We start from the raw sequence: 27044 nt of genomic DNA on the forward strand, positions 1-27044 counted from the left end.
ACTGGTTTTTCATGTATATGTTTTATTGTTATTGCTTTTAGACAAATTTAATAAATCACACGTATGAGGAGGGCCCAACTAATGTGCAAACACTTTACTAAAATGAATGGATAATATAAGCCACAAACGCTACATTATGTATTTTCTGCATTACTCAAAAATGTTTCAATCGAACTGGAAAAAATTGTAATGATTGTTTACGAGATAAATTGGGCCTTATAATCGTACCATCGTACTTAGTCTTTCATGCATTCAAGACTTAAGGCTATGGGAATAGTATATCGAGCAGATTTAGAGCAAAATTATATTAAATAGCAAGCTCACGATAACTTAGTTGTGAAGAAATTCAAGAAATTAAACCTAAATTAAACAAACGTATAAAATACACGCGTAAAATTACGAATTTAATGGGTAAGAGCGAAGGTTCCTTATTATGTATCACACGATCCAACCAATGGTAATGCCAATGGCCAGCATTGGTGAAATTTTGGCTGCTTCACTGCAGTCTCCTCATCCGCTCGACATACAACTCGTAGAGGACTTTATTCTTAGTGAAGTAGTGTGGATTTTCTTCCGCCGTTAAAACTGGACAATAATCACCTAGGATTTCCCCGTTGATCGAAATAGTGGTGTGGGTCGAGGCAGGACTGTTGCTTGCGCTGTTGGCCGGGATGGACAGTGAACCATTGCTGCTGCTGGAGGAGCTACCAGCCGTGACTCCTAGGTGGTTGCTGTGGCCATCAGATCCCCCGCCGAACAAATTATGATTCTGATGACTAACATATTCATGCTGCTGTTGCCCTACAGCATACTGTCCGTGGGGCGCCACGGTCGGGCCAAGTTGTTCCTGCAACACACCCCCAATACTGTGTTGACTGGTATTAAGATGCAAATTGTTTATTCTTTTCGATAAGGGCATAAACTCGTTTTGTTCCTCCTCGCGCGAACGTTTCCTAAAAGAGACAAAAATGCATAACCATTAATGGCCATCACAAAAGGGAGCCCCGAATCAGCTGTTGCACATTGCCAGGCATGTACGGTCGTGGTGACGCAGAGAAAAATAAGTGGATGTAAACAAAGAATGAACAACCAGGAAAGTGCTAATAATTACCTTGTGTCCACAGGACCGGCCATCGTTGCTGCGAGCGCGGAAAACGTTGGAATTCACTAACAAAACTTCTTTGTCATTCATGGAACTTTTAATTTCATGAAAATCTAGCTTTTCCACTGTATATTTCTCGTTGAATGTGCCTTCATTTACTCAGACTACAGGCGACCGACGGATGCTCGACATCATGTCGTGCCGTGTAATGACAACTCGATCATTTTCCTCAGAGTTCGTAGAACAGCTTCTAAGCTGATTAAATTGCTGTTTAAAAAACTTTGCAAATAGCATGCAATCGAAATTCATCAAGATATCTTTTATGAAGCTCTTGATTACACTAAAAATGTGATCGTCCTAGGTTTTTCCCAGGAATATTTCGCCATCAGCCACCCTGTGGAGCACTTCAAGAGAAAGCTATAAACGTGGCAGGTACAGAACTTCAATTTTTTGACACAGCTTGGTAGTCAAATTAGGGCCCTCTATCCACCTAGCGTAGCTGGACTGAGATATCCTATATTTGACAACAGAGGCGAGGAACTGCTGTCAAACGCTTTTCCTCAGTCCATTTTTGGCTTGTGGATGAGTCGTTTAACTACTTGCGACGTACGTAAACATTAGTTTCTGTCTGGCACGAACGATACGTGGTTTAGGAATGCGGTCGTAGTTTACTACATATTTTGCGAAATATTCGACTAAACCGCGTTCATCGTGCATTGTAGTAAGTTAGACAACATAGTGCTAATGCCTGCTGAATAATTAGCGCACAAAAATTCGTCCCGTTTTCGTGAGGTATGAGTGGCCCTAAATTTGATGATCGGCCGCAGTGAAGGTGTAGGCCATAACTCTAAAGATATGTGCTAAATATAACACGTTATTTACACACCACCTGGGAAGTGAATAAAGTCAACTATACCGCTCTGATTCATACGGTGGAAACATATTGGTGTCTGGATTAAAAAGTCTACAACTGCTCTACCTGTTAGAGCAGCGGCAATTACGTGCCTGATGTAAACATAATGCGGTAGTGGTTTGTGTCAACATAACTCTAGTTCCTGTTTAAAACATGTATAAATTTGTTTGTTATCCTTATGCTGGATAGCACTTAATTATGTTACACGATCTTTTCCTGACATGGTGGTTATAAGATTTACCGAAGAAGTACCAGTGTTAGTGAACCGTCCACGAAAATCCTGTTGCATGAAGAGGAAACAACAAATTACTTCCTCATTCTGCAGCAACTATCAACGCGACTTTCGTCAAGCCAAAACCACTCAACGACTTTAGCACCACCAAACATACCTACCGGAGATACTGAACGAGCTCAATAACCTGCGGGTAAGTCATACATTTACAACTTACCATTGAAATCTCTTTTAAAACGCTCAACATATAAAACAACATCTATGTTTCGGCTATGTTCTATTCTACTGCAAGAAAACCGCCACGTTCTCCAACACATCTGCCATTATGCTCTATTCTTCTTTCCTTGTATTCGACCCTGGCCATACATAAATCCTTGAAATTCACCTCACTGATTGGTGCAACGTCGGGTGCATAATGTCATCGAAAATTAATGCATAAAATCATTAGAAACAACCACGTTAATGCCTTACTATTTTCTACCAATGATTCTATGTTATTTTCCTTCAAATGAATTGATGGAAATGAATATTACAGTATAAATTACAGTACAGAACATTAGAATACACAATTTTTCTCCAAGTGTGGAATGCACTCGTATGCTAATATTTTCAAGCTAACCGATCAACCCGTTGCAACAATGTTTTCCGGGCGCCGGAGGCTTTTGGTGCGAAAACAACCGACTCCGTAGGATAGAGGTGAATGATACCTTTTGGGCATTAGCGTTAGTTGAAGCGAAAAACGAAAGTGAAACTGTTGGTGTTTCACGACGACTAACGTTAGTGATCGTAGGCTAGCAGCCATTGATCATTGTCTGCGGTAGTATTTCGAACGAGGTATACCGTCGGGATGGTAGTGTTAGCTCTTCCCAGGACCGGCTTTGTGTGATTGGCACCACAAACCGTTTGGGCCCGGCAACGTGTTCAAAAGTTCATCGTGCGAAAGCCGTTGGGAAAAAAGGAAAAACAATGGCACTGTTGGGACTGTAGCATTTGTTTTCAATATTAAACTTTTATGAAACTTTTAGAGCGAAATAGAGTATATGATCTTTCAACAATAACACTTAAGGACTTACTAGACTTGTCCTCCTTTCTAAGTTCGTGCTGTAGTAGTCAGTCCTCTCGTACAGGGGAGGGTCCGGTTTCGGTTGGGATTCGAACCCACGCCGTCGAGGTGGTTAGCCCCAGCGATCATGGGCCGATTTTCAAACCAGCGCTATCGCTTCGGGCCGCTCGGATGGAGTATTGATCGCTAACACAATTATCGTAAGAAAATTTCTCGATTATCACAAAGAACCAACCAAGTCTGTCTGTTCTCGTCTTCACAATGTAATGAACGAAGAAATACTCATAATAAAGAGACCGCTTACGAGAGGGGGACGAAAGGCAAAGAGCAATAACCAAAGTAAAACAAAAGCAACAACCACCATCGCGGGTTCGTGGTTTTGGTCAACGTTGTGGGTTATATAAAACTCTCTCCACTTTCTAAATTTTCTTTCTCCCCGCTCCACGATCGCGCGAGCAAGGCAAACTGGTCGCGCAAAACATGGAGCAGCATGCTTGCCGATCATAATGGCGAAGCAAATGGGAAAAGGCACACAAACGAAACGCAAAAACCTTTTGTGGCTCTAAGAGCCTTCCATTCGTACACGAATCTTGTCGACCGCAAAGGTTTCCAGCTGTTGATGGTGTGAAACCGGGCAGTACAGACGAACATCACCAACAAGATCGATCGGGTATTTTAAACGTTGGGAATGCATGCAGCCGACAATTTTGGTATAGACGGACAAGGAAAAGAATCAATGAAAGAAATAACACTTGCTATTTACGACAATTTTACTGTAACTATTTTAATTGACAGTAACTTAAACATTTTGAAGGCCCATGTTAAGAAATTATAAATGTTCCATAGCGTCTAACCCTCGCGGAGGCTTGTATGCCGCACATACGAAAGACTTCAATGCGCGAGTAAGAAACGAACCTGTAGCATCCGGCTTACTTCGATGGATTAGTTTATTTTGTGTATGAACCATTAGTGTTCGCAATAATGCAACGAGCGTTGATTTGGTTAACTTTACTAAATGTATCAATGATATATTATTTCAATTTTACAGTAACAATTGCTCATGGTATCTATAATTTGAAAAGTTTTGTTCTCGAGAAAGAGAAATTTAAAGCTGTCAAAAGATACTTAGGCAAACGTCGTACGCATAACGTCCGATGACGATATAAGTTAATCATTGGGTTTTTAACTCTTTTGCCTTGATGATTCATCGTCTTGCATGGCGAAGACACCAACACGTTTTCCAATGGAAGGACGCACACCGATAACGACAGATTGTGAAGCATATTGTTGTGAAGATCGAACGCTGCAATCTTTGCGGTGTGTTCGTCGCTAGTAGCATTATGTACTTTCCTTCAAGTTGAAGTCTAGTAGCTCTAGTACAAGAAGTAACGCTGGTCGTAATGTAAATCTTCCACTACTACTTCTACTCTTCGTATACTACGCGGCTCATAGTTCATCATCATCAATCAGACTGAGTGTAGAAATAGTACTAAGAGCTTTAGCTCAGCGTACTACTTAGCTTTTCGTTCTGATATAATTTCTCTCTAGTGAGTGGGATACATTTTTATTCGTAAAATATCCTGTTTGTTTCTTAGCTTAATAAACATTTGATAAAGTTCCGAACGCTCGAAATCCATAGTGCACTATTGAAGATCACTATCTGGTCGACTCAAAGAGTAGTTTGCTAGTCACAGCTGCCTGTTTCACGCACACTTCAACGTCTAGCCCGCGGTTGCTCACCCAAAGGGAAAGCATATCCACGCCGAGCTTTTGCCGAAGCGGATCCAACGAAGCTCGGCTGATCATCTCCGCTGTAGCGGCTCGTGTTGGCGACGTCGCGATCAGCAACATCCGCATACGATCGCGGCCTCGCAGCCACACGGCGACGTCATAGCGATCGGATCCGCGCTCCGGTACGGTTGTCGTTTCGATGTTCGCGATATTTAATTTACCACCGGAGAACCTTTTGCTTGCCGGACGAGTTCCTGGATTGCTTGCGTTAAGCCGCAGTGCGGGTTTTACGACAATTATACCCGCGTGGTACGTGTGTTACTCGTTGTGGTCGTTATAAACTGGAATGTGCTTGCATCTTTTCGGCATCGGAGCGCACCTTTCGTCTTGCTAGCGACGGAAAGTAGTTTCACTATCGATGTGAAAGCATCCGCGTCTCTCAGCCAAGCCTGCGTTGTGTTGTGTCGAGCAGCAAACGATCGAATGTGTGTGTAGTGTAGTGCACTGCATTGCTTTAGGGCATTCAGCAGTTTTTCGAAGACATTAGTCTCAAAATTCCCCAATAACCTGCTCTAACAACACAACACCCTCCCGTTGTGGAGGTCGCTCCCTTCTGAATACATAAGATGTTTGTGAACGCTATTGGCAACAACGGAAGACGAAACGCGGTGTGACGAATTTTTAAGATGACGTACACAATTCAAGTGAATATGCAACGGTGAATACATTAAATCATTTATATTGCGTGTGAAAACTAATATAGATATAACACAAAAAGGTTCATTCATTGTGAATTTCATTTGTGTGCATAATAAAGAAAAGTTATGTTCATCAAAATCCATTAAAATACGCAAATAGTAGTACTGTTCCCTCTTAGTTGATTCAAATGGTGGTTTTACATATTTTTTAAAGTAGTGTTAAAAAATAATTCGTATGCTTTTGGAAAGAAAGGTCTTTCGAGCTTCTATTGTGAGTGGATATATAACCAAAATCTTCCATTGGTTCAATGTGAAGCAGCAAAACAGCAGCGAAACTTGCTGCGACAGCGGAAGTACAGCATAGCGAAGAGAAAGGGTTACGAAATGCAGTTGAGATTTGATTTCACACTTTAACATTTTGTTACCAGTCCAGTCTCCGACCAGTGAAAGGTAAACTTCACTTTTCTATGACATCATTAATGTGTGAAAAGAGTTTTAGTGTGCGAGTGTTTGTGTTAATGTACATTGTACAAAAAAGCACTGGATACTACAACATTATGTATAGTGTTTGCTTTTTTTTCACTAAGATTGGTTAATGTTTAAAACATAAAATCAATGTTGGTGAAGGTCGTGTAAGTGATGAGGTGATGATCATTTTCCCGATTCCGTCAGCAGTGGGTTGTGAACATATGTTGCACTTGATTGTAATATGCTGTTGCGTGAAAAGTTTGCCACCTTGCCAAAGCGCAGTTTGGTTTAAACGAAACCTCTCACAATGGTTTTAATTTGCATACAGGTTTCGTTTCGAGTGAGAGTCGCCAATGGGCAGTGGACGTCGAGCTGATCGCAGGAAGTAAATAAATGTGTCCTGAAAGTAAAACACGCCGTTGCGATCGATGTCGCGGCGCGTAATGTGAAATCGAGTGTGAGCCGTGATTTCCCGTTAGCGACCCAATGCCAACCCAAGCCCAGGCAAGTCCCAACTGCACGCGTGTACGATCAATAATCCAATGAACCGAATAGGTGTTGGTGTGCACTAAAGCCGATCCTGGCGCGTTTGCATTCCGTACGTTTATTTGAAGTCGGTCTAAAAAGAGAAAAGCTTGCGCGAAAATAACTATAACCGTTCAACGGCACCGTTAATAGAGCCAGCGTCGTGGGCCGTGGTTGTAGAAAAGCTACTAAACCTGACGGCAACAGACAAGAATTTCAATTGGGTTGAAGAGTGCTCGAAAACATATTCATTAATGAACGAGTCCAGCATTGCCGTGGAACGGACGACGGAAGTGGACGAAAAGATGGACGACAATGAGAATTACATAGAGGTAAACTATGTTGAAGATTGATTTGTTACGAGAAGCATATCATAGCATTTCTCCCGTTTGTTACCGTTAGGGGGGGAGCATACATTAATTTTATGCTTAGGACTTTCAGATCATGCTAACTAATGTATTCCCTATTCTATCTCATTTCAGTGTACAAAAATGAACTTTTCCCAGTTCAACTCGTTCGCTGGGCCGCTAGCCGCAAATCAGTTCGCGTCAGCCAAGTTTCCACAGAATCTGTCAACGGCAGCAGCTAATGGGCAGGTAATATAAGCTAGGGTTTGCTTTCTTGTTGGCTTGCAAAAATGTACCTAACATGATGGCGTACGAATGAACATGAGAACAGATCGTTAACCAACTGTGTGTCGGATTTTGTACGAAAAGAATGGAAGGAAAAAAAGAACAAGAGAGATCTCCGCTCAACTGGTGGCCGTGACCTGGCCGAAGATGAAGGTGCCACGCAACGTTTGTTTAGGCGCGTTATTTTGCAATCCAAGACCAGCTAGCATAAATGCTGAGAACAAAGAATTGACATACTTTCACACGATAAGAATTCAAAGTTGCCCACAGCAGTTTGCATCAGCTCATTCATCAGCTGCGTTTTCCTGCTGATTCGAGAGATTTTGGTTCCGTGTCAGCTACAGCCAAATAGCTTAGCTTCAAATCGGAAAGGGAACAAGTGATTTCAACGCCACCACGCGGCAAGAGACTTAAGCGAGAAACCCAACCCGCCCTCTTCTCGGGGTAATGTTGTTGCCGCTTGCCGGTTGGGTATTTTAAGCCATGGTGTACTGATGCAAATGTGCATTTTGTTGAGGGTTTTTTTCTTATTTTACATGCGCATGTGCTATGACCAGAAGGCAAAAGGGTTACGAAAAACAATAGTCCACACACCATCACGTTGATGTGAAGGCTGGAATCAAAAAAAAGAACGTATAATTCCTTTGGAACTTTGTCTGTATTGCTACTATTTTCTGAGTTAGTTGTTCTTTACGATTTAGTTTACTATTTAGCAAATAGTTTTGAATGTTTAGAACAACTAGTTTTTATTTGTCATAAAACCAAGGATCCCGTGAAAGACCGTTTTTGGAACCATACATATTTCCTTGGCATTGCGAAAGATGTTTAATTGGGAAGACATCATTTTTTTGAGATTTAGTTGTAGTAAGTCATGCGAAAAGGAGGGTTTTTTTTCTTACAACGAGAAGGCTCTGTTTTCTGGGCTATCGCTGCAAGGGTTTCAATTTCTACTCGCGGATGCATATAACATTTTTCCGCCGTTTCCATTCGTTCGTTCCGCTCCGATCTTTACACTCGCTGCCCTCTGTCGGCTTCGCACTGCGTCGTCGTCACCATTTCCTTGCCGATCGCGGGAACGAACTCCACGTTTCGTTCATTTGTTGCGAGAGAAAACTTTCACTTTTACTCGACTTTTTGCCGTTACTGCTGTTGGGGCAGCAGCAATCACTATATCGCGTCCGGGCATTAGGAAGCGAACGGGACGGGACGGTTGAAGAAGGGAGAGGAATGACAAAGCCTTCCGGAGTGTTGAACTTGTTGAGGCACGTCGTGGGGACCGTCGGTGTAATCGAATGATCAGTTTTACCCCGTCGTGACCGTACGGAGATCGCATCCGTAGTCCTCGAAAACGAAGTCGACGTCCACCATGAACACGAAGAGGAAAATGGCGCCAGGTTTGGTCGTCGAAAGTGAATGTCGGTTTACCGAATAAAGCCGAGTGTTGTTGCACTTTAACATTTGAGAATTGGTAAAGTTTAGCCCGGCCGTGGAATACAAATTGGATAGAGTGTTTGTCATCATGTTTTATTTCCTTCAAGATTTGCCATTAATGCATCTCACTGTTCTTTTTGCGTCTGGCCGTTTTTAGGTCGTCGGATTGGTATCCGGAAGTGAGGGAGCTATGCAGTTTCTGCGACCAATGGATGGTACCGCCGTCAGTACAGCTTCGGCCGTCTTTCAGCAGCATCCGGCGTCACACGGTCAGATCGTAACGACTGCAGGGATGCCACAGGGAGCCATCGCTTCTCCGGCATACATCACTCTTCCTATCACGATGCCGGGTGCGAAACCGGGAGATGCGCAGCAGACTGTCCAGATCCAGGTGCTCAACCCTAACCCACTGCCATCGCAAATGACACCAGGCGGTGGCACTGGTGGTGGTCCAGGACAGGGATCAGGAGCACTGCAGACGACCAAATTTCAAATGGGACAGATGCAGATACCAATCCAAGGCTTTCAGCAAGGAACGACGGTGCTGACGGTGGCCTACAGCCCCCAGGACGAAGAGGTTCTGCACAACCAAGGACTTCCGGAAGGAATGACGATCGTGGCCGCACTGCAACCACAGGATCTGCAGCTGCTCGCATCGCAAAACCCGGGCACTACGACCATCCTTCAGCAGCACCAGCAAGCGCAGGCCAATCTATCGGGGAACGAGAGAAAAGTGGACAGTGAGAACCCGCCACCACTGCGGCAGATTAAGCAAGAAGTGCCAGCCCTATGGAACCACCAGTCTGCGGTCCTACCTTCGTCCATGGCGGCCGGAGAGCTAACGGAACTTTTACAGCAGCACCATCAACAGCAGCAGCAGCAACAACAACAGCACCACTTGCAGCAACAACAGCAGCAGCAACAACAACAGCAGCAGCAGCAGCAGCAACGGCCCCTGCACAACCTCAACCTGCAGCCATACTTAAAGTTTAACCACAATCAGAACACCTCGAACGCCTCGGCTATTATGAACGGTGTGCACCATCCGCATCTGGTGCTGCCTTCCGGAATAGCGATCGGGCCCGGAATCATCAAACAGGAGATCATCACAGACGATCACTCGAACGAAAACACCCAGTTTGGGGCCGCGGATAGTTCGGGACAGATGGAAAACGGTGGTGACGGCGATTCTCCCGGTGGAGGCGGTAGAGAAGATGGAGAGAACGGAGGCAACCATGCAACAGGGAACAACAATGGTGGCGGAACGGAAGCAAACGTAAATGGCGGAGTCGGCGGGAAGGCGCGAAAGAAACGCAAGTACAAAACGAAACCACCGAAACCGAAGCGGCAGAAGCCGGGACAGGTGCACATCACGACCGCCATCGACGGGACGGTGCTATTCTGCTGTCCAGAGTGTCACATGGCCTACCCGGAGAAGGAGTGTCTCGAGCAGCACCTGGTGGTGCACAAGATCGAGCGGCGGTTCATTTGTGATATCTGTGGTGCGGGTCTGAAGCGGAAAGAACATCTCGAGCGCCACAAGCTCGGCCACAATCCGGAGCGGCCGTTCATCTGCAACGTCTGCAAGAAGGGTTTCAAGCGAAAGGAACATCTTAACCTACATTTCGTAATACACAGCGGAGTTAAAACGGAGGTAAATCCTAGCGCGTGTCTGCGTGTTAGAAAATGTCAACTGTAACCATCGTTTTGTTTCCAGATTTGCAACGACTGTGGGAAAGGTTTCTACCGAAAGGATCACCTACGGAAGCACATTAAATCGCACCTCACAAAGCGGCTGAAGGAGGAGAAAGCATCAAATCGCACAAGTAACAACAATAACAACAGTAACAGCAGTAACAGAAACGCCAGCAATGGCACCACGGACACGACGGTTAACGGCACCAGTAGCAGTACGGGCGGGTCGATAACGGCCACATCCCTGCCGGCGGGGATCCCACCCGGATTGACAATCACGGCGTCCAGCGCGAGTCTGCAGGCCGGCGGAGTTGATAGTGCTTCGGCGGGGGTGCATCAAACGATGCAAAACCTTCTACAGAGTGCAATCAGCTTACCACAGGGTGTGACGATACATGTACGTACGTAAGGCAAACGGCCAGCCGTTCGTTTGAAGCCAGTCCACATTTTTTTAAATCCCCTTTTCCAAATGCTTAGGTACCTACGGCAGACAACCAGACGCTCCCGGTGCAAATCTCCTTGTCCCCCATGGTGACGCAGCAACCCACTGAACCTGATGGTAGTACAAGGACGGTCCTGGTATCCACTTCACCAGAAAATCATCAACACCTGCAAAATCATCCATCACAGCAAGCGTCATCACAGCAACAGTCATCCAACAACAACCCCGGAAGCTCACCATCGGCAGGGTTATAATAATGCCTTGGGACAGAAAGTGCCTTCTGGAGGAATGATATCGATGGCGATACCTTTCGGAGAACGACATACGTCAGACGCTGCAATACTCAAACAAAATACTAATCGACCCCAAAGGGGAATGCGGGCACGTGAGAGCGCCTTTTTCCTCGGGTGGAACCGAAACATTATTAAGATAGTGGCATTTGATTTTTTTTTTCTCGTTTTTTCCATCAACCTCCGATAGTTTTCGGACCCCGTGGATATGTTTGTCCGCAAAAGCACTCATTTGTAAATGAACATTTTTTATTTCTTTTGCCCTTCTAAACTGGCACCGTATGCTCAGCGCGTGGCATATTTTCTTGTTGATCTGTAGTTCTACTATTTTACGTTTTACGCATATTTTTAAAAGTATTTAACATCACACGTACCATTAGAGATGAAGTAAGCTATGAGTATATTTATTTTAAAAGCCAGACACAATCCGGAGCCATCGAAGTGAACTCGCAAACATCGCCCCAGACACGATTACCGCGTGCGGATGTGTAACACAAGAGTTCGTTTTGAGGAACTGGATAATGGGTCTGCGGTTGTTTTCCCTTTTTATTGTAACTATTTTAATTTATTACACGTTTTATCTTTCTATAAGGATTGTTCTAATGTACTGTTGCAATGTTGTTACTGATGCGCAATCATTGTGAAATTCATGCAATACTCTTTTCAGTTCATTTTACATTTCCATTTAGATCCAATGCGCATCGATTCTTTCTATTCTTTAAACGAAATTGTAAATAAAATGAATATAGACGATTTCATAAGAAAATGGAAATAAAAAAGAAGTATTATTTTTGGATAAAAGTATCATAACTGACTGGCAAGCTTATTGACCTCTAGGGCACACATTAGAAATAATCTGACTTAGCGTATGCGAGATAGAATTCGGTTTTTCTTATACAACTTCGAATCAGCGTGGTGTCGATATTTTTAATATCCGTTACGTCTATATTGACTGCTTTTTGCTCAGTTAATTCCTTAAGCTCTCGGTTTGCACGACCGATTAGATTTCGTACATCGGATAGCGCAGCCAAAAGGAATAGCTTTCGAAACTTTTTCCCAGAACCCTTCGGTCCAGCCAGAAAAGTTCGAACATGGTCCCTCAAAACGGATGTCGTCGTATTGTCCGTAGGTAATTTTACCACCATACATTCACTCGTGACGGATTCCACGGCCATTGCTTCAGAGTCGAAAACAGCATTTTTCTTCAGATTTAAAGCTATACTTATAAGACAATCAGCTGCTTCTAAGGCATTTTCATGTATGTCTCCGTAAAAGTATCGATAAACAAAAGAGTATGCGGCCAGAACATTGGCAATATTGAAACGCACCGCTGAAGACGGTTCCTTGTTAAACAAATCTGCGAAATTGGGTATTTTATCCCACACTCTAGGACAGGCGGAAAGCAGCTGCTTCTCTTGTGACGACGGTCCTTCTACTGGTTGAATTAAATCTACTTTATGCTCCTGCGTCCACCAGCAATTTAGGTCGGGAAGAACTTTAATAATATCTCCATTTTCTACAAGGCTTTGAAATTCCTCCTTCTCTGCACCAGTAAGTCGTTCCCATACACTGCTGGGGTCATCCAGGTCAACTCCATTTAGCCGATCGGCTAGTTCAACATCTTGATCTTCGTCATCCGAATCCGGGATTTCCTCGTCGGAACCATCGGAAAGTGCCTCATCTTCTTCTTCATCAAGTGTATCCACGAGCTCTACTCGTCGCAGTATATCAACCATAGCTTTGGATGATTCTTTCCCTTCATCTTCGTTTCGCCGTAACGCCAGTTCTTGTACCACATTTTCCCGAAAAAAGCCCTCCGAACACTCCAGGTGCTGCTGTGATTTGTAACACTCTACGGAACAGTATAGTACATTGCACCGCGGGCAACTATATTTGGCAGGCTTTTTAACGCAACTGTAATTAAGAACGAGCGGATTAAATAGGGAACATTCTATTGGACAGAAGTAATAAAACAAATCTTACATTCTACAATCGCCCTCGGCCATTATTGTGTTTAATAAATTGTACACACAAAAACTAAGGAATTTTGCTGGGTTCGCAAAACTTCGACGCAGCTGTCGATATGTTTTTTACAATCGCGTTATTCAGAAAAATTAATATTTTTACAACATTGCAAAATCTATAGGATGTTTATTATGAAACACAGAAAAACAATCGATGAAATGACGAATAATTCTGTACTACTGTTCTGTTCTACGTAGAACATGCATAGTAATCGATGAACGGAAACGGCAACGATCAATGAACGGAATTTAAATTGTTGGGGAGGGATAATAGTACTGTTTAGGGCAGATATTTTAAATCTGTTGGACGCTTGTAGAAACTTGTACCATTTTACGCCAGATGGGTGAAAAAAGAAACCAAAAAAGTACGTTAGTGTCGCTTGCAGCAACCGAAGGTAATTACGTTTGCAGAAAATTTACATCTGATCTGATATAGTGATGGGAATGATTCGAGTCAAAGAGTTAAGGGCCGGATTTCCGAATCCAAGTTCAAATCTGTCACATCCAACATACTGATTATGGCAACTATTAGCTAAATTCATCAACCAGCAGCAAATTCAAATAACAAGATGCTTAACGGTAGACTACTTTTAGCCTGGAAATAGATTCGAATCCAGTTCAAATCGGAATCGAATGATAGCTCATTCCAACCGAATCAATCCATTCGAGTAGAATCCGTCAAGAGTGCAAGTCTTCTCGTGTTTGCCAACACTAGTCGCCATAATGGTGAATTTTTTCGAGGCGAAGTCGGACGGCGTGTCGTTTTGCCTGTCCGCAAGATTAATGAAATAAACGAGTGCATCGTAACCAAACCAACCTACATTTGAGATATTTTCCATCTACATAGCAGGTGAGTTGTACAGAAGATGTTATTTAGTCGCAAAGTGCGTTTGTTGCAAGGAAAAAGTGAAATCTAAAAGTGCAGGTGTGTGACTCAGCCGTTCATCGTGGAGAAGAAAATGGCGGAGCTCTAGATTTTACGTTGCTTTTTCTTCGTGATGTGTCAGTGGTTGCCACCGACGGATGTTGTTGCGCCAAAGGCAACAGTTCATGTCGGCTGGTGTGTCAATTTGTGAAATTTAATCGTTTTATGGGACGAACAAACAGTGGGTTGCTGAATGTACCATTACTAATTAGGATGCTCATATAAGCCTGTCTTGTTCATTTGACTTTTATTTTCATGCCATATCTAAAAATTGGTAGAGCATATTGTAGTTTGAAGAATACAAAAAAGGGAAAACCCATGAATACATTGACTGAACAGTCAGTTCTTACAACCATCTTTTATCAATAAAAATGAGTTTACATGGCAGGAAGGGGTTTACCCTTCGCTGTGTTCATTAGTAATATAATAAGTTTTCATTAATGTGAGCTGATGCTTTGAATTGCTAAAGAAAACCGTGTGAAATGTACAAAACAGTCTTATCAAATCGGGGAAAACCCCTCTTACGTTATCTGTCGGTCATTCTATAACATTTCGTAACAAAGCAGTTTCTTTTGCAACATGTACGACTGATTGCCTAAAATAGATTTTCTTCTCTTGTTCCTCCCCACAGCGGATTCAAACACGGCAGACTGCATTGAGTCGGAACGAGAAGGGGGTACGGAGCCGGTAGCGTAGCTGCAGAGGATTTGTGGCAAGGGCAGAACTGTCCAGCTGCTTCTCCAAGAGGCCAGCCACGACCCCGAAACCCATCCGCGTAGAGCCAGATCTGCATTCGCTGATAATTTGGTGTTTAGTGGTGCAGCAGGTGTTATCATGGATGAAACATCGCTGCCCGATAAGCGCGCCAAGGAGATTGAGCAAGAATATCTCTCCAGTTTGGCCGACTTGAACGTCAACAGCAAGCCGCTTATAAACATGCTGACAATTCTAGCGGAAGAGAACCTTGAGTACGCTCAGATCATCGTGTCCGCGGTGGAAAAACACCTGGCAAAGGTTAAACATAATTTATGTCGATATTTACTATTCTTCCACTCCTACCACATTTCCATAAACAACCTTTACCGTGTAAAATAGGTTTAAACCATACACTGCAAGTGTTTTCGTGATCGTTGGTGTATAGTTAATGCTAGCACCATGTGTAATATAAGGATGAGAAATGCATTGAGATGTTTATACGAGAGTGGCAAGCGAACCAATTCGGGTGACAAACGTTAGTGAAACTGATTTGTGAAACAAGTAAAAGTATAAAACGCTTCTAGTAGTACCATGTGAACTGTGAATTCGTGCGACTTCTGTGTAGATAGGATAGTTTATGAAGGTTTCTCTTTAGTTAGTGAAACTTGCGTCAGTTTTAGTCAGATTAAGGTCGAACCTTGTTCCGATACCAGGCGCAGAAGTAGATTGCGTTTCCATTTTAAGAAAATTTATCGAGGTTAAATTAATATCTGAATTATAATCTGAATATCACAATGAAAGATGCATGTTTCTTCATTACTACAATTCATCAAAAAACAAGCATTGCTTGTAAGCGTTCTATATGCTACTTTGATTGCATCATCACAAAGTTTCACTTGCGTACTGCCAAGACCTCTCGAATTCAGGAACTTTAGTTGTCTGCCTCAGGCTCAACTGATTGTTGTGTTTAACTTAGTTACAAAAAGAAAACTAAGTAAGCCATTTAACGAAATCTAATGCCTGACTGGTTTAGTAATGTCCCATGTGAAAAAGATTACCACCAGCTCATTGTAAAACAACTGATATTAAAGTACATACAGTATTAGTAGAAAAAAGATTTTATAATGAGAGATCGGTTTTACTCCCCGTAATCAATGCTGAAAGTAAAATCGATTGTCCTATTGCATAGAGAAAGTTTCCATAAAATGAACAAAAAGACTGACTAAACATGTCTAATGTAGAACTGTGGAACCCACACAAATACACACTCACAAAAAGTTATCAATTATTTTGTACATTAGCCCGTAGGAAATGGTATTGTGATATTGGCTAGAGATATTCGCGAATGATAAGTAGAGTCGCCATGTGTTACCTAATCATGGACTTCACTCAAAATAGCAACTGATCATTAACTCTACAAATGTGCCTTATATTATAAAGTGGTTGCAAAGTAAAATTCTGGGCAAGAAAATAATGCAAATAGAAAGGAAAAAGAGAATGGATAACAAGGAAAGTTAAAGAAAAAAGGTTAATCTATTGACTATTGACAAATAAATCATTCTGAAGCGAAATATCTTTTAATTCCCTGCGATGTATTAACGAAATGTATTGAATGAATTGCTCAGTTTTTTTTCTGTTTTATTTATTTTGATTTGCCAGTTAATGGTGTAAAATTTTGGGCAGTTTGCAAATTCTATTCTTTGACCCCAAAACTTTCACAACAAGTATACAAATTTTAGTAAATTTTCATGGATTAGCAGTTAGATAAATCATGCAGCAATTTGTAGGTTGTTACAAAGATTTAAAAGCTCCGGAGAGGGTGTGAAGAGTTATTTTTAATTTTTTGTGTTGTTTTTAAGGACTTAACTATCCATGGCTGTATAGGATTTCTTGAATAACTATATAGTTTCTGTTATTAATCAATTTTCAAAATCTGTGAAGTCGGTTTGATAGTTTGTCAAAGAATAGGAAATTTTCTTTGGGCTAAATTTGCTTCGAAATGAAGACATACGTTTACGCACTTTTTCGCGTGTAGATGCCTCATTTTTTAAAAAGTTTTTATGTTTACTCACTGTTGGTCACTAACGAAACAAATAGTATTTTATCTGTTGAGGTACAGCGAACTTTTGTCATTTTTGGTTAAAACGATCACAATTTAGTGCGATCGACTATCGTTGTTTACATCATTCATTGCTTTAAATTGTTTTGTCGATACTCTTGATGCCACAAAAAGACAACCAGAGAGAAAAGAAAATCTGCTTCAAGAACAAATCATCTCATCTCCTGTTATAACGCATTGGTTTTAATATAGGTTGTTCCAGACGTGAAGCTGCCAATACTTTACCTCGTTGACTCCATCGTTAAAAACGTGGGCAAACAATATCAATCGCTCTTCAGTCAGGTCATAGTGAATATGTTTTGCGGAGTGTTCGAGACGGTACGTAAAAGAAAGGAAGACCTCTAGTCTGGTTGAGGTTGGCTGGTTGTTTTTCTTATATAGGGTTCTAATCATGCCGGGAGGCTTTTTCTTTACTTTCTCTTTTTTAGGTGAATGAAAAGATACGTGAAAAAATGTATAGCTTGAGACAAACGTGGAACGAAGTGTTTCCGCAGTCTAAACTGTTCGCCCTCGATATAAAGGTTCATTCGATGGATCCGGGATGGCCGATCACGGCACAGTTGAAGCCAAAAATTCACGTTAATCCAATGTTTCTGAGAGCGACGGTAAGAGTACATTTAGTGTTTGAACATCCTGCAAGTCTTGACGCAAATGTGAATGTCGTTACAGGTACCCGAGTCGCCAATGCATCAACAGTTGCAGGACAAACAACGGCAACTGCTGGAGCTTCAGGCACAAAAGTTGGAACTGGAACTGTTGGCTACGAAGAAGCGTATCGAGGAGCAAGAGAAACAGCTAAGTCTCCAGACGGCAAGCGTGGCCAAAGAGGTAAGTAAATTGTGTCTAGATTTTCGTCATCCGCATGCGCATACTAAAGTGATGTTTTCCTTTGTACCTTCTTAGCCTCCACCGGAAGTACGAAGAGCCCTCGATCCCAGCGCAGGCCAACCCTCGATGATTTCCTCAGCCGGAGGTGGTCTCATATCGACAGCCATTCCACCACCGGGAGTTTTACCGAAGAGTCGCATTGCTCCCGTACCGCAAGCGATGATTAACATGGTTAAAACGCGCGATCCTCGTTTGGCGAAGCAACAGGCTGCGGCACAATTGGTGGCACAGACCGCAGCTGGCACGAGGATGATGATGGCGGCAGGTGCGCACGCTGCTACCCTAGGACCAATGACAGTTCCACCGCCCGTCCTAGCACCCGTCTTGACGATGGATACTACAAACCATGCACCATCAAAATCTTCATCCTCGGCGTCCGTCAGGGAACGACTCGGTTCAAAGTTGAAACGATTGGACCCCGTTGGAGGCAGCAGCAGTTCCGTCCGATCCGAATTGGGCGGCTCGGAGGATAACGGGAGGATAAACAAGAGGCAGTCGTCTTCATCAAGCGTTAACTCTTCTTCACACAAATCGCGCCACGATCACGATCACAAATCAAGGAAAGAGCGCAAAGAACATTCGTCGTCCTCTACGTCCACCTCTTCTGGCAGCAACAAATTGTCGGCCAGGAGCGATCGTGGATCGTCCGGTAAAACATCATCGTCGTCGGTTTCACGTGCTGGTGGAAGCACGAGTGGTGGTTCGGAGAAACGAAAGCAACGGACTCACAGCAACAGCGATGGTTCACCGCAAGGTCGCAAGTCACCTCATACTACATCGCCTGGAAAGAAGAAGACATCCTCCTCGTCGGAAAAATCCAACCACTCCAGCGACGGATCGACGAAGGGGTCGGAAAAATCGCGACCGGAAAGCAAAGCCTCACCACCGAACAGTAAAGTGTCGCGACAGGCTCGGAGCAACAGTACGGATAGCAGGAAGCAAGAGCATTCCACCGGGGGTGGCGGCGAACATCATCCACAAGCTAGCAACAGCAATGATGCACAAGACATCGATTTGCGTTTCAGTATACCCGAGAAACGGCTGAAGATCGACGAGTCGATCGCCGAAGGACGCCGCTTGATGGGAGAGATGAACGAAGAAGGCACAACAGAGGCCCCGAAGACATCGGATGTCAAAAGTAAGAGCGACATACACACTTTCCATTACTATTCACCACCTCCGTCTCCGCCAGTAGCATATTGTATTTGTCGACACCTGGAAAGGAAAACTGTTTTAATGCGTTTGGATTTGATTGGAATTCGCAAAAAACGATGGAAAGGAAAACCGGCGGCGCCATATTTCTGTGAAATATACTTTCTACTCTCTCGGATCCTTTCCCGTAAAATCTCATCCGCAAACGGAATTGCACTTATTATGAAAAAGTTCTCATTCGAAGAAAGTGTGGTTATTTAATTAACAATGTTGCCTTTGTGCAGACAACCAAATAACTTTAGTGCAAAAAACAAAGATATGAGGCTGTGATTGTCAAATAAAAGTACTTTAAGGTGACTCAGGTGCACTCGGCGAGATACAAGAAGAAACAAATTATAGCCACACGCTTGACATGGCTATTCATTGGTGCGGAATCGTCGTGTTTTCTTCCACCGTCTGAACGTCTGCTTCATCTCCCCTCCCTTTTGCATCGTGTAGGGACCGAGTTGTTTCCGCTTCGATGTCCACATTTACCAGGCAATACTCTCCGTGTTGAATAGTATTGGATGATTTTATTTTTTCCACCCACAATTATTAAACTTGTTGTCCCAAAACAAAAAGAACTGCGCTTTGTGGAAAGAAAAGAGGGGTGAAATAGAGACATTATTTTATAATAAACTTTCTTCCAGATATTAGTCCAACGGACGAAGAAGAAGCCGTCTCAGCCATGATTGCGAAAGACATCGGCTTGAGATCGATTCCTCTCCACTTGCTCCCGAATAAACGCAACACGAAGGAACTGGACGGTGAGGTTGTCGTTGGGCCGTTGAGATCTAGAGAACCCCCGGTTGCCATCCGATTGGATGATGATGATGAGGATTCTGATGAAATGGCCGGTGGCAAGAAGAGAAGTACTACTGGCAAATCGGATGAACCCACGGCTAAGAAGAGCAAAGCGGAAATGATTGATGCGTAAGTTGAGCTTAGTAAGAATTGCATTAGATGTGCGGTCTTTTAACCTTTCGTCTATTTTTGTTTTTCCTTTTCTTAAGCCTGTTTGGGAATGAAGATGTTGATCTTCGACCCCCTTTGATGATTTCAGCGGACAGTCAAGAGATTAGCTTTGTTAAGGTATGAGAGTAAGAAGTTAACCATAACATCTCGATCGTGCCTAATCCTACCTTTTCTTTTTATGATATTTTTCAGTTGGATGGACCGAGGTCTCCCCTTTTGGAAAAGAACGGTGCTAATCGTTCCGATGCTGTCAGGGCTAAACTGGCTGAGGTCGCCAAGAACCAGGAGAAAGATAAATTAGGTCGCCCGTTACTTTACAATAAACTTCCAGGTAAGGTTTGAGGATCACGAGTTCGAATGATTGTTCAGATGCTAATCCAAAACCCCCGCTTCGAATGACTTCCACCCATTTAAGATGATCCAATCGAACGACGACGGTCGATAAGTTCCTTGGCCAAACCGGGTGACATAGATCTACGCCATTTGCCACCACCCGTAAACGTGCTGGATGACGACGACAACTCGATGGACAGCATGAACAGCAACATCAAGACCATCATCGCTCAGGCGCAGGAGCAGATGGAGAAGGGGGAAATCACGCCGGAGCAGTACAGCATCCTGATGAAGCAGGTGATTCAGCTGAACGAAACGCAGAAAATCCGCCAAGCGCAGCGCATCGAGCACGGCACCAAGCAACCGGAACCGACCGTGATTCGTATCGACGATAATGGATCGCTGAGCGATGAGGACGATGTGATTGTAACGTCCGTTACGCCGGCGTCGTCCTCTTCGACGGCCACCAACGATTTCCGTGGCAAGATTCATCCGATCGATGGGAAACCACCGTTCGAGGTGCCATTCGGTGGCACCGGTGTGGTCCCGATTACGTCCGTGCCGCCTCCAGACATCCGTGCGCAGCGAGGTAAGAACCCATTGGCGGTAGTGGGATACATAACGTCCAAAAAGTTTCCATTTGTCCGGGTCAGTGAGACGGTCGTAAGATATGATGGTGGTTGTGGGAAATATTTCGTTACAATACAAGAATCCATTCTGTTTGTCTTAATTCTGCCTGATTGGGTTGTTGGGTTTGTTTTCATTATTAACCGAGGGGGGTGTTGTTATCTGCAATTCAAAAGAAAAATCGCATCGCATCATAATCAAACACGTTTCCGAAAAGATGTGTTCCCAAAATCCCGACAGGGCAGTTGGGGTCATTAGCTTCTGACAGTAAGCAAAAGAGCTTAACACATATGGGACCGGAGGATCACACGGTTGAGGTTTGTGCATAGGTAAACATGATTTGTATGTTTTTGTTTGTTTCGTAGACCCTCGAAGGCAGCGCGAGTCCAAGTGGAATCGGGTTGATCCGAGTCCGGTCGCATGGCCAAACCGTGCTGCTCCAGGCGCTCCACCTGGTGTTGTTGGGCCCCCGATCGTGGGCGGAATTCGCTCCGGAACAGGAGCTGCGGTCCCAAGCCCCTGGGAAACGGCCCCCTTTCCCGTGAATCCTCCCCCAGCCCGATACCCCGTACCTTCGATTCTACCTCCGCTTGGTATTGTTCCGCACGCCGGAGCGCCACTCCCACCTAACGGCGGACAACCATCCGCGCTACTGTCCACCAGCGCCAAGATGAACGATAGCGTGCAAACGATCAACATCGATGGTATCCAGCGCGAGATTCGTTTCTACGAGGATACGGCGGTCATTTTCATGAACTGGGACGAACCGAAAGAGATCGGGTTCCAGAAGGGTTCGCGCATGGTGGTGGTCGACGGGCGGGAAACGTTTGAGCTCGGCTTCAACGAACCGTACAAGTCGGTCAGCATCGACAACAAGGTCTACCAGATGCGCCTGGGAGCGCCCACGAGGGAGCTGTACATCGACGATCGGTGGTACGAGTGCTATTTCGGTGACACACTGAACACGATCCGGTTGGGCGATAGCCAACGCATTTTTAAAATCGCCGGTCCAGCCCCGCAGGTAAAGATCGGCGAGCTGCGGAACGATCTCGTCGCCGGCAAGATCAACATGATCGTCGACGCAAAGTACATCATACCGGTGTTCCTCGACTGTAAGGTGCAAACGTTCGAGCTGAACGGCCAGGCGCATACGCTTCAGTTTGCTGACTTCCTGCTGACGGTGGTGCTCGACGAACATCCGTATCCGGTCGATTTCGGCTCGCTCCCGAAGGTGTTCCGCTTGCGGGGACGTGAATACTACATACGCTTCACCTCACTGCCGAACAATGTGCAGCCGGGTAACGTGTACATCCGTGACATGATCCGCACACCGTTGTTCCGCGACCTACGAACCCCGCCGAAGGATCCAGCGGCGCTCGTGCAGGCGCCACCCAACATCAATAGTCTACCGTTTGGCCCGACCGGTGCTCCCGTCTTGGGAATACCTCCGCCCTCACTTGGTGCCGGACCGTTCGGAGGGTTGAACACAAACAGCAATCATCCGAAGGCATCGATGGGGGGACCGCATTCCAACTCGTCGGCGGCGGCAACAAACAACACGATTTCAACTGGCCTTGATTATCTCACCAATCTGATGCCATCGATGGCGATGCAATCGAACAACAACAACAACAACGCCAACACTGGTGGCACGGCGGGCTACCGGATCGAGGCGGATGAGAAAGCATCGTCCGGCGGTGGTGGTGGAGCGACGAGCAGCGGTGGTGCTGGTGGAATTCCACTACTGGCAAACATCAATGTTGAGGAGCTTTACAAAAAGATTGTCGCGGCAGGTATCATCACCAAGCTGGGTGGTGGTGGTGGTGGTGGCAGTAACTCGACGGCACCTGGAGCTGCGGCCAACGACGGAGCAGCAGGAAAGGATGCTAAAGATGAGGTAAAGCCTAAGGACAAAGAGACGAAACCACCCGTTCCCGCAATCGAACCGGTTCTGCTTGACAAACCGGAAACGCTCAAGAAACGCCAGTCGGCCATCGTACACCAGCTGTACTCGGGTATGCAGTGCAGCAGCTGCGGTGTCCGATTCCCGCCCGAGCAGACGATGAAGTACAGCCAACATCTGGACTGGCACTTCCGACAGAATCGACGCGATCGTGACTCGGCCCGCAAGGCACACTCTCGCAAGTGGTACTACGACGTGTCGGACTGGATCCAGTACGAGGAGATCGAGGACCTCGAGGAGCGCGAGAAGAACTGGTTCGAAACGCAGCAGACGGGAGATGGCCAAGGTGACTCGATCAAGAAAGGGCACGGTGGCGGCAGTGGTGGAGGCAGTAGCGGTGGTGTCGGTGGAGGTAGTGGACCGGGAGGATGCGATGGCGACGATTCTTCGCCGAATGGGGAATGGGGGTCACCGCAACCGAGCTGCCCGGCCGGTTCGGACGAGGACGACCGACAGTGCCACATGTGCCACGAGGTGTTCGAGCAGTTCTACAACGAGGAAACGGAGGAGTGGCATCTCAAGTGTGCGATCCGTGTCGATGGCAGCACGTACCATCCGCTGTGCTACGAGGACTACAAAGCGTCGCTAACGATGAGCGAGACCACGTTGGGCGACAACACGACGGTTGGCGGAGCTTCGCTTGACGGTGATGATGATGATGATGAGAGCCGAAAGACTGACACGACGATGGAAACGGGTGAGGAAGGTGGTGACGGTGACGAAGGGACGCCGGATGGGGCCGAAGGAGGAGATGCTGCAACCAAAGCGACATCCAAGAAAAAGACTAAAAATGGCAAAGGTAAGCTTTGGTGGGAAAGAGGTGTTTGCGATCAGAGTTGGCGACGGAAATAATGTTGCAATTTATAAAATTAGGAAGAGTCAAACGGCTTGGATCGAAAAATTTAAAACTTTTTGCTTTCTATCGTTGTTTAGCCATGGAAGCAGGCGAAGCAGGCGTCGAAAATGATGACGACGATGAAGATGACGACGTCATAGTGTTACCTACCGTAGAGCCGGTGGTGGAAGAGATTCTTGACGACGATGCGGAAGAACCGAGCGGAGACGCGGCCGCCGACCCTAATGGGGACGAAACGGTTCCCAAGTCACCAACAGCTCGGCAGCCCGAGTTCCAGGAGCGGCAGATCGATGAGGATCTGTTCATCCAGGAGCCGAACATCGAGGTAACCGATCTGGATGATATCGAGGACAAACCGCCGGCTGCTTCCGGTACGGGTTCCGGCCAATCGGCGGCCGATGGTGCTGGGGGAGCCGTAGGAGACGAAAATTCGCTTTCATCGCTGTTGCGAGTGAAAATCAAGGAGGAACCGAAGGAAGACGACGAAGTGGACGAAGAGGATGCCCTGTTCGAAGAGGTCGGAACGATCGAGTCGAGCTTGCTCGAAGTTAACGAGCATTCCTCGCCGATGGAAACCAACGTAGAAGAAGGTATGTTCCGGTGAAAACAGTTTTTGGGGAGTTAAGTAGAAGGAACTGTTCTCTCGCCATATGGCATGATTTATTGATAATAATATGAATGCATTTGTTCAAGCAGAATTTAAACACACACAATACTTATTTATTCTTCATTTTCCCTCCGCTCGACTGCTGCTTTTGACGTCGTCGTAGATCTATACGAAGACGTTATCGTTGAAAGTGTTCCATCGCCGACAGAAGGAACGTCCAACCAGCAGATGGCCGCCGCGGCCTCCAAACCGTCCCTCGATGGCAACGTGGACCTCCAGGACCCACCACAGGCGGCGGTGCTGGTGCCGAACCGGATCAAAATCAACATCACAAACTCCAAGGCGCTGCAGAACCATGGTAGCGGCAGTGGCCAGGGGGCGAGCGAGGGTGAAACGGGCGACGGCTCGAATGTGAATAGTAATTTTAACGAGAACAGTCAAAGCGGTGGCGCCGAAGCAATCGATGAAGGGTCAGGCGCGGGAGGACCGAGTGCGATGTTTGACGAGCTGAGCAACGACGCCGTCAGTGGCTGGGGGGATGAGGTGGAAGAAAATAGAATAAACAGTACCTCGGCGGCGGCCGCGCCGGTGCCGGCCGAGGTTGCGTTCGAAGAAACGACTAATGTTGCGTATGAGCGAAAGCCGACGTTGGCGGGCATCGAATTCAGCCGGTGTCCGCGGGTCACCAGCGGCAGCGAAGCATCCGGCCTCTGCTCGATCATGTAAATATGCCATCGAACACGACGTCGAGCAGGAACACGATTGCGGCGGTCCCAACCGAAACCAAACCAAACCAAACACGTAAGGGAAGATCGACGACGCGACTCCGTTCGAATGCGAATGTGCACGCCCCTCAAACCTTCTCCCCCCACGTCTGTCTGTGTCTGCCGTCAGGTTCCGTCGGTAGCCCGAATCTCTCGAGCGCATTTTTCACGGAAAGCACACTTTGTTTTCGCACTTTCGCGCGCAATGCCCCCATCCAAACGCGTGTATTAGAAAATTGTAGAGTAGGCTGCGTAGAAGACTATTTGTTTTATAGGTTAGGCTTTTTTAAAACTAGCATTTATGTTTTTTTTTACTTAATGAATTATGTTTTGAACTCTGATCTTTCCGACTCGGGAAAGTATGGCGAAGAAAGGGAGATGAAGAAGGAGGCGGGAGGAGAAATGTCGAGGAGCAAATCAGCTAAAGCGCTCTAGTCACGACGCACGTTTTTATTCAAAGCAGCACACGAGAAAGGATGATGAAGCACGGATGCGGCATACGAAGTTTTGGAATCGAACCGGAAATTACCCCACTAAAGAGACAACCTTTCCGGGCTTTGCGGAATTGTTAGCGGAAGGGCAAGTCTATTTTTCCTTTTTGTTTCACTAATCACGAAAGACATCCAATCGTTTTTATTTCATCGTTAAACACTATTGTCCACCTACACACACACACACATTCCTTTTTGTTTATGATTTCTTCAATTAGTACTAAAATGAATTCTCAAAACTGAAATGAATGGATCCCTTTTTTCGTTATTATTAATGATGGCAAATAGAGGTGGGGCGTTATGAGAAAAGTTGGGCAAGGATTTTGAACTGTTGAAAAAATAGCGTGTATGAATAAGAAAATTTACATCACTCAAGCCCAACTGATTCAAACAAATCGGCAGCGGGAATACGTATTTAATGCACATACGACGAACGCGTCAGTCCTCGTCATCTTCCAATCGTTGTTTCTTGGTCGTCGGTAGAGCACCCCGTGTCCTCCGGATGGAACGTCGTAACTTTGAAGGAAATTTTTGAAATGAATAAAGCAAACGAATTGCAGTCGTATTAAAATAAAAAAAAAAAACACATACATTTATTCTTAGTTGTACACTGTATGCTGGATTGGAAGGTGTTTATCTAATAAATAGTAACACTAAATAAAAAAAACTACTATAACTACCGAGGTAAAAAGCTGTTGGTAAAAGTAAATATACGAAAATAAAGGTGAAAATACGACGTCGCATCAAATTGGAAAGGAAGCATTCGGTTGACCTTTCGTATGCTGGTGGTAGCATGGAATGATTTTCTAGTTTAATTCTTACTACGAGTTTTCGCGTGAATGTGTTTTGTTTTAAGTAACATTTTCTAGTGTCATTATCGTTTTATGATTCATTTTGTTCTACCCAACTGTGGCGATATAATGGTATACTCAATAAAGTTTTTGCTATTAGATATACAAGCAAGTTTCTTGAATTATTCACATTCCGAAAGTATTAGAAAGTTGTTGGAAATTAAACCATGCGATCCGAAAAAAGCTTTAAGATTGCAGTTCATCAGATTATATACTGTTTCGTTTTATTGAGCATACAAATATGTTGTTGAAAATAAAATGATGCACTAACATTCCTTCTTTAATACACATCTTTTTTAGTTTTAGTTATTGTACTAAGTTTTTATAGTTTAAAATATTTGCAACTTGGTTAACATACAATTACAACAAAATGGTCCGCGGGGAGTTCGCGACAGTCGAGCGATAGCGCCGGTTAGAATATCGGCCCATGAACGCTGGGGTCCACCACCTTGCTGGCGTGGGTTGCCCCTGACTAATTATCCACGTACACAAAAGGAACAAAGTCTAGTAAA

The 27044-nt window shown here is 44.9% G+C and overlaps 4 protein-coding genes across 4 annotated transcripts; 2 read left to right on the top strand and 2 right to left on the bottom strand.

The window, feature by feature from the left end:
- Positions 1–25: 25 nt before the first annotated feature.
- LOC131287716 (uncharacterized) lies at positions 26–1286 on the bottom strand. The gene is made up of 2 exons (XM_058316793.1): positions 1112–1286; positions 26–953 (listed from the first exon to the last, which is right to left on the bottom strand). Exons 1-2 carry the CDS (start codon positions 1132–1134, stop codon positions 497–499), a joined length of 480 nt encoding a protein of 159 aa, XP_058172776.1. The 5' UTR covers positions 1135–1286; the 3' UTR covers positions 26–496.
- A 5751-nt stretch (positions 1287–7037) lies between these two features.
- On the top strand, positions 7038–12017 carry LOC131289899 (zinc finger and BTB domain-containing protein 17-like). The gene is made up of 6 exons (XM_058319239.1): positions 7038–7064; positions 7215–7328; positions 8953–9663; positions 9757–10449; positions 10513–10887; positions 10968–12017. Exons 1-6 carry the CDS (start codon positions 7038–7040, stop codon positions 11184–11186), a joined length of 2139 nt encoding a protein of 712 aa, XP_058175222.1. The 3' UTR covers positions 11187–12017.
- On the bottom strand, positions 11488–13228 carry LOC131289152 (zinc finger HIT domain-containing protein 2). Its single transcript, XM_058318358.1, has 2 exons — positions 13206–13228; positions 11488–13136 (listed from the first exon to the last, which is right to left on the bottom strand). Exons 1-2 carry the CDS (start codon positions 13226–13228, stop codon positions 12068–12070), a joined length of 1092 nt encoding a protein of 363 aa, XP_058174341.1. The 3' UTR covers positions 11488–12067.
- Positions 13229–13969: 741 nt separating this feature from the next.
- On the top strand, positions 13970–25160 carry LOC131289488 (uncharacterized). Its single transcript, XM_058318763.1, is given in 13 exon segments — positions 13970–14096; positions 14803–15185; positions 17179–17304; positions 17415–17597; positions 17656–17814; positions 17890–19012; positions 19716–19998; positions 20079–20172; positions 20233–20371; positions 20456–20962; positions 21366–23762; positions 23915–24409; positions 24590–25160. Coding segments are annotated over 12 exon segments (6249 nt in total). The 5' UTR covers positions 13970–14096; positions 14803–15005; the 3' UTR covers positions 25153–25160.
- Positions 25161–27044: the final 1884 nt, after the last annotated feature.

This window comes from Anopheles ziemanni, chromosome 3 (genome assembly GCF_943734765.1).
Source record: "Anopheles ziemanni chromosome 3, idAnoZiCoDA_A2_x.2, whole genome shotgun sequence".
Taxonomy (NCBI): Eukaryota; Metazoa; Arthropoda; class Insecta; order Diptera; family Culicidae; genus Anopheles; species Anopheles ziemanni.

Excerpts from the sequence above, each read along its gene's own strand:
- LOC131287716 (XM_058316793.1), bottom strand. The coding sequence starts at position 1,134 with ATGGCCGGTCCTGTGGACACAAG. Across the intron at positions 954-1,111 it reads GCCGGTCCTGTGGACACAAG|GAAACGTTCGCGCGAGGAGG; the intron begins GTAATTATTAGC and ends TGTCTCTTTTAG.
- LOC131289899 (XM_058319239.1), top strand. The coding sequence starts at position 7,038 with ATGGACGACAATGAGAATTACATAGAG. Across the intron at positions 10,450-10,512 it reads ACAGCGGAGTTAAAACGGAG|ATTTGCAACGACTGTGGGAA; the intron begins GTAAATCCTAGC and ends TTTTGTTTCCAG. Across the intron at positions 10,888-10,967 it reads CACAGGGTGTGACGATACAT|GTACCTACGGCAGACAACCA; the intron begins GTACGTACGTAA and ends CCAAATGCTTAG.
- LOC131289152 (XM_058318358.1), bottom strand. The coding sequence starts at position 13,228 with ATGGCCGAGGGCGATTGTAGAAT. Across the intron at positions 13,137-13,205 it reads GCCGAGGGCGATTGTAGAAT|TTGCGTTAAAAAGCCTGCCA; the intron begins GTAAGATTTGTT and ends TCTTAATTACAG.